General features: G+C 37.6%; 1 protein-coding gene across 2 annotated transcripts; it reads right to left on the reverse strand.

Annotated features, from left to right (window-relative positions):
• Window positions 1–2,254: 2,254 nt before the first annotated feature.
• LOC115972140 lies at window positions 2,255–5,371 on the reverse strand. 2 transcript variants are annotated; one of them, XM_031092314.1, is made up of 3 exons: window positions 5,093–5,366; window positions 3,916–4,191; window positions 2,255–3,482 (listed from the first exon to the last, which is right to left on the reverse strand). In XM_031092314.1, exons 1-3 carry the CDS (start codon window positions 5,102–5,104, stop codon window positions 3,102–3,104), a joined length of 669 nt encoding a protein of 222 aa, XP_030948174.1. In that variant the 5' UTR covers window positions 5,105–5,366; the 3' UTR covers window positions 2,255–3,101. The 2 variants fall into 2 exon arrangements, with proteins under 2 accessions (XP_030948174.1, XP_030948173.1); XM_031092313.1 differs by having other exon boundaries at window positions 3,916–5,371.
• Between the last annotated feature and the right edge of the window lie 2,175 nt (window positions 5,372–7,546).

Here is a 7,546-nt window from a genome sequence, read left to right on the forward strand (position 1 = left end):
AGCTTAGCTCTAATATCCCACTTGATTCTTTTGAAATTTGCTCATCTATCAAGAAGTCCCCTCCATACAACCTATTGTTCCTTTGCATCCCTGATTCCCTATGTATAGGGGTGTCAATGTTCGACCGAACCCGCGAACATGACACGAACTGGACATGGGTTTTTGCGGGTTAGGGTTGGGCCTTAATGAGTTTGGGTCATAAACGAGTTGTCCTGAAAGTGACACGATAAGAAACGTGTCATGAGCGAGTCAACCTGCATAACTCGCAATAGACACGTTTGACAGGTCAATTTATTTATGTCAACCTGAAATGACCCACTTAACACAACCCATTTAACTCGTCTAACAATTAAATATTCATTTTATTTTAGATTTGTCAAATACCTTTTATATTCAACATATATTTTAAATTTAAAAAGAAAAGTGAATAATTACAAAAACTTACAAGGGATATAATTGGAAATTGAAACTTTACAAACCCTAGATCTTTAAACCTTACAAACCCTAGATCTCTAAACCCTACAAACCCTAAATCTATAAACCTTCTTATAAATATCTAATTTTATTTTTTTATTTTAGCTGTACTACTAACTCTACTATCTTATAGTCTCATGCCCAATTCTCAAACTCAAACTCTCAAATCGGTTAGTGCTCTCTCTCTCTCTCTCTCTCTCTCTCTCTCTCTCTCTCTCTCTCTAATGTGTTTAGTGAGTTTTAGAATTAAAGAAAATCGTTTTCTTGGTGTTTCAAAATTCTGCAATAATTTTTTCTGCATAATGATTTTGTTCTATAAACTTTGAACCCATGTGCTGTTATTAATATATGAGATATATTAATTGTTGATTAAGGCCACAGTTGTAGCTTTTGTCTTGTGCCGTATGTATTAGTGTTGGACATTGTCTATATTTCTTGCAAGTGGGTTAATTGAGATAGTTTATAAACTAGAATCCATGGATGATAATCATAGTCATAGTCAGGATTAGTCTACTGTTTGCTCCAATTCTTTCAATAATGATACTTAGCATTTGGCAAATTCCAAGGATATTATATTTTTGTTAAACTATGTTATTTTGAATTTAGGTTGAAGTGTATGCACTTCTTTTGATGTGTAAATAATTTATTTTTAGATGAATGTTATATTTTTGTTGAACTATATTATTTTGAATGTCGGTTGAAGACTTGAAGTGTATGCACTGCTTTTGGGATGTAAGAAAAAATTATTTTTAGATGGATGTTATATTTAATATTATGCAGGTTGAAATGGGTTGTATTACATTTGTGTCAACCCAACACAACTCGTTTATTAAGCGGGTCAAAGGGGTTGGGTCAGGTCAACCTGTCTTATTAACAAGTCAGGTTAGGGTTGAAGGATCATGACACAATTATTAAATGGGTTGGGTTAGGATTGAGTAATTTAGTCGAATACCCCTACCTCGACATGACACGAATCCCAGCCTTTCAAATTATCACTACCCATTTTATGATTTCTTCCCAAATTACAGGAATTACATGGACCAACACAACCCCATAATCCGCCTCCAAATCCTTCTAGTGAAGGGAAATTCAAAGAACAAGTTTTCCCTACTTTCCACACAATTCCTACAGAAAGGACATGCACAATCCCTTGTAAAACCCCAAAAGTCTATTTTTGGAAGTCAATTTGTTTTTCAGAGTTAGCCAGCCTATAAAAGCATGTTTACAAATTGCTCCAAGGAAACCAGATTAGTTTTCACCACTCTACTTCCATTTCTTTATGCCTAATCTGATCCAATATAGCAGCAAAATTAAATCTGCCACTAGCTGAAGCAGTCCATATAGGTTTATTTTCTTCTCCAAGAGATATGAGACTGAGCGTGCTTTGTATGCTTACCAACTCCTCTGATCTAGTAGGGTTCCAACACTATTCCCAGTGCTTTAGCACATTATTTACTTTAGCATCAAGGGAACTAGCAACATGAACCCAATTTAGCATGCCACTAGCAACATGAAAATAGTGTGTTAAAGCCAATGCCCTGTCCATTCTCAGACTCTGTGGGTGTGTCCAATTTCTCTGTGGCTCACTCATAAGAGAAGAAATAAACCAAAATTAGCATAGAGGAGAGAAAATGTGTTCAGTTTAAAGGAGCACAATGGAAAGGAAAATACTTTTTCTAGCGCCAAGTGATGAGCTTCTTCTTTTCAATAATTCTAGTGACAAAAAAATTTCACAACCATTGAGGTGGTATGGAAAAAGGAAAAAGAAAGAACCGGCACCTTCTCACAAAAGCAAATGTCAAAGGTTTTAGTCCATTCAAGCAAATAACAAAGTTTATAGATAACAATAGGTCAAGCATTGGAATACAAAACAGGTGAGCGTGAATCGTAAGAGTTTTGAGATATAATCATGGAAGCTTCCCTACATCATAGACCATCAATTCGACAAAACAAAAAGAAATCCCAAGTTTATGGGTCGTTGGTAAACCAGGTCTGGTCTGGTTATGCTCTCTTCAAAGAGCTTGCAGGCAACGCTCCCTGCTTTGTCTGTCCTCAATAAAGCTTGGCTTGCAACATCCAAAGCGTTTTTAAGAGAGGCTATGTGAGTCTGAGCGAGCTTGATGATTTCAGACGCATCACATGGCCTAGTGAGTCTAACAGTCTTTATTTCACTCCCCAATGGATGCCATCTACGTCCATGATGCTGATCAATGCACTTTCTCTTACATTGAAATCTGGACCCTTTGGTCCTAATGAAATCATCTTTCAGTATCTATACAGTAGTCATCAACAACATCATCCACTAATGCTGCCTCAACACTAGCAGTAGCAACTACTATACTCCCCACATCCTTGTGCCCCTCAGCCTCCACAGAAATTGGAGGCAAAGATTGGGTAGTGGCCACACAGGCAACCTCAATAGATTGCAAGCCCAAAGTCATCGCCTCCTTGGTCCATGTTTATTGGTCGTTGGCAAAACCAAGTCTGGTCTGGTCATGCTCTCTTCGAAAGCTTGCAGGCAATGCTCCCTGCTTTGTCTCTCCTCAATTAAAGCTTGGCTTGATGATTTTAGACACATCACATGGCCTAGTGAGTCTAACAGTCCCTACGTTGCTCCCCAATGGATGTCATCCAGGTCCATGAGGGTGATCAATGCGCTTTCTCTTACATACCAACCTGGACCCTGTGGTCCTAATGAAATCATCTTCAGTATCTACACAGTAGTCATCAACACCAGTATCCACTCGTGCTGCCTCAACACTAGTGGTAGCAACTACTATATTCTCAACATCTTTGTGCCCCTCGGCCTCCACAGAAATGGGAGGCAAAGATTGGGTAGTCATCGCCTCCTTAGATTGCAAGGCCAAAGTCATCGCATCCTTGGTCCAAGGCTGCAGTACATTGGGGACAGACTGGGGAACAAAGAGTGGATCGGATGGAAAGTCAGAAACAGGTGCTTTCCTGTGCTCAGCATGAGTGGGATGACTCCCATCTCCAAAGACAAACCCCTATACCAAAAGAAAAAGGTTAATAACAGAGAAAATGTTTCAAAGATTATGCATTTGAATAAATATTGAAGCAAACTCAACATTGCAAGACCACAAATGATTAAAAATTGAAGAAATAAAAATAGAGGGGGGAAAGTATTGGGGGAACTGGTTAAAAAAACAAATGGGAGGGAATAAACTCCTAGTCCCACCCCCTACCTTCTAATCCCATCTCCCATCCAACTGCACTGTAACAAGAAAAGAAAAAAGGGGCTCATATTTGGTGGACTGGGAATGGAATGCTCAAAAATAAGGAAGAGGCATGATGTAATTATGCGTACGCCTAATTAGTTATAAAGTATTATTAAATGCATTTAAAGACACAAGGCAAAGTAATGGTATGAAAAATAAGGAAGAAAAGAGCAAAGAAGGAAGGCATGAAAGATGTACATACCGGGCCAAGAGGGAAGCAGCCAAGGATGCCCCCTTGATTTGGAAAGGTGGTATTGATGTTATAATGGACAGAATACAGGAGTTTTGCCGGGAAGAATCCTTCTTGTATGTGCGTGTCTGGGAGTGGGAGGGCCTGAAAAATGAGGATGCTGATAACACGTTTATTCTCTTCAAAATCACGATTGAAATCATCAAATTTGGGATCCGGATGCATGCCAGACAATGCATAAAGAAAAACTCTGTTCCCCAAGTGAAGCAATCTTGCCGTGGCAGCAACCTGTCGAGGAAAATAAAACAAATTCATACCGACTTCCTTAGAGGGTAAATAAAGAGGGTGCTTTGAATTTTGAACTTCTTCAGGCTCAGCTAATGGGAATTTGATGGCAGCTACCATGAAGTCCTGATTCAATCCATAAAGGGTACCGTCCACAAACTCACTCCGGCCGCAGAATTCATGAAGGTAGGGAGGGGGGCTTAGGTATTGAATCCATTCACGTTTATGGAGATCAAAAGAGTAGAGTTGGTCATGAAGATCTACAAATAAAACTTTTTTGCCTTTTCCTTCTCCCAAAACAGCATGCGCCTCCCACTTAGTCTCTTGGTGACAGGGAAGAGTGGGATTTGGCAAGAGAGTCCACTTATCAAGTTGAGGATCATAGCACTCAAACAAAGAAAGCTTTTCTATGTCTTTTCTAATTGCGTGTCTGTACTCGAAGGGTGCGAAAAAGTAAGTGCTTCCAAGCACGTAAATCTTCTCATCGACCACAAAGGCCAAGGGCAAATTCTTTCCAGTATGCATCTTTTCAACGGCGGTGGTGATGGTGGTTGTGGTTGGGTCAAAACGATAGACATCTGATGGATATCTATCCCGTGTTGGTGTTACGGATTTGTACTTTATCTTAAAGTCTTCATCAACATATGGGAGATCCAAAACACCATCATGAAATTCGCCACCAATGAAGTATAATTTGGAATTCAATTCAACGCAACACATTCTACGAGGGTATTCACCCCTTTTAAGTTGGAAGATTGGGTTTGATTTTGAATTTGGAAGTGGAATTGGCTTCGGATTCCTTTCTAATTTTATTGGAGAAGAAAAACATGGGAGAGGATTTGGTACGGCAATCTCATACACGGAATAAATTAATGAGCCAACATTGTAATAAAAACATACGTACAGCTTGTTCCATGATTTTGCTGCATCCTCATCCTCTGCACCACCATCACGATGCGGTGGCGGTGGCGGTGGCTGTGGCTGTGGTTGTGGCTGTGGCTGTGACACAACGGCTTCCCTCTTTCCCGAACCCATCATGACTGACATAACCCACGGAGGAGCTTCAACCTTCGACCTTCTGATAAAAAACCAGGGTTACGGAGATAATTTTAATTTGCAATTTCAAAGGTTACCAAGTACTATTCTTTTTTTTTTTTTTTTTAAATCATCCTCAATAAAATACCACTAAATACTATAATAATAATACTGCGCCCCTTTCTGAATCCAAACCCCAATTAGGCTAACCGCCTAACTCGTCTCTTTTTTTTTCTTTTTTTCTTTTTTTAAGCTCTGTTTTGTCCCTAATAAAAATGGGCCTTTATTTTACCAAAAAATAAATAATAAAAATGGGCCTTTTACATACTGTCTAGCCCTGAGTGTGGCTCTTCCCAAACCCAGCCCATATTGACCTATCAAATCAAATAGAGACTATGAATTTCAATCCCTTCACTAATTGATATGTGATAACCTCATTTGATTTCAAACTAATGAAGAAAAAGTGGATGAAAGAATGACATTTTTTCCTCTATTTGGTTCACATGGAAAAGGGAGAAAAGAAATTTGTTGATTTAACTAGGGTAAATTGCAAATTACACCCTTAAAGTTTGAAAGTAATTAAATTTTACACTCTAAAGTTTTAGAATTTGGATTTTATCTCTTTGAAGTTTTGGGAGTTTAGATTTTACACCCTGATGTTTCAAAACTTTGATTGATATAGCAATTTTGACCCGAGAAAGTTGGTTTACTCGAGGAGAGGACAAGGAAGGTGCACAGTGCCACGTAAGCGCCTGAGTGGGCGAGGTAGCCCGCTGGGTGAAGGCCAAGGCGTTTGGAAGAAGTTTCTTGTAAAAGCTCACCTACTACCTCTGCATTGAATGAATAACAACAACCTTATCAACTGCATTAATAAGGAAATGACACTTAAACAGTAGATTCACAGCTAAGCAACCCCTTCTACCACCTTCAGCAGGATTATGAGGGGACAAGTGTCATTAGAAAAACCTTAAATTATACAAGTGAAGGGATAGGATGTAAAGAAGAATGAGTATATAAGGAAGGGGAACTCCACAGGTAAGGGGATGAAAGTTTCTCTGGGAGATAAAGATAAAAAGATAAGAACAGGAATAGTGGTGAGGGAGATATAACTTAAGACTTATGCAGATCTTTGTATAAGAACTCATCCTCAGACTAACCCAAGGAAAGCATTAATATCAATTACCCTTCAAATCAATCTCTTCCCTTCTTACTTGACTCTTCGGCCATAGATCTAAACTTAGTGAACGTTTGGATACAGTTGAAATGATTTTTCAGCTACGTTCAGCGTCTATCAGTGGGTCTCGTGAACCGTGCATTGTTCACGAGACCCACAAACATCTTTTTTCAGCAAAATTTTCATTAAAATGGGTCCCACGATACTATTCACACATTTAAAAATTATTTTGCTACAGTGTTTTCAGTTTTCAGGAATAAACAGTATCCCAACACACCCTTAATTAAACCCACACCAGAATCATTTTCCCATTCTCTATACAAACTCTATCTTTTTGGGCTTAATTTAAAGGTATGGGCCCCACTATTCTAAGTGGGCTTGGGCCATCAATTTTTAAAAATTATTTTGCTACAGTATTTTTAGTTTTCAAGAATAAACAGTTTCCAAACACATCCTTGATTAAACCCACACCAGCATCATTTTCCCATTCTCTATACAAACTCTATCTTTTTGGGATTAATTTAAAGGTATGGGCCTCACTATTCTAAGTGGGCTTGGGCCATCAATTTTTGAGTTCTTACATATATATACATACATACATACATATATATATATATATATATATATATTAGTATTACGCCCTTGCGATGCATGGCTTAATCAAGAATTTTGTGTAATCTAAAGAAAATATTTTATTAGTTTAATTAAAAGTAAACAAAAATATAGATAATAAAACTAAAGTAAAGTTTTTCTATTAAAAAAATTCATATATAAGTCCAAAATTAATTAAATGGAAGATGGTAGATAATTATGTAAATAATATAAAAGGAGATGTCTAATCGAAAATAGCTTGATTAGCATTTAGATAACATGAAAATTAAGAAGTGATACTTTTTGGCAAGGTTCTTCATGCCCAAATTTATCTCTCTTTCGCTCTCTATATATACACACATGCACATAGGAACAGTTATAAAGTATAAATCATACATTTAGGACATCCATAGGACCAAAGGAAAAAAATTCACCAATCTCTTTATTTTTGTTGATTGAAATTCGAAGACTAAAAATTCAAAAAAGTAAAATTTTCTCATATAATAGAAGTAGAAGCGTAGAACATATACTTTTTAATTAAAAGTGAGATGTATAGAT

The sequence above is a fragment of the Quercus lobata genome, chromosome 12 (genome assembly GCF_001633185.2).
Source record: "Quercus lobata isolate SW786 chromosome 12, ValleyOak3.0 Primary Assembly, whole genome shotgun sequence".
NCBI lineage: Eukaryota > Viridiplantae > Streptophyta > Magnoliopsida > Fagales > Fagaceae > Quercus > Quercus lobata.

Bases quoted from the DNA above. Each gene is read 5' to 3' on its own strand.
- LOC115972140 (XM_031092313.1), bottom strand. From the start codon at position 5,235: ATGTCAGTCATGATGGGTTCGGGAAAGAGGGAAGCCGTTGTGTCACAG. The intron at 3,483-3,915 runs GTATGTACATCT...CTTTTGGTATAG, and splicing joins GCTGCTTCCCTCTTGGCCCG to GGGTTTGTCTTTGGAGATGG.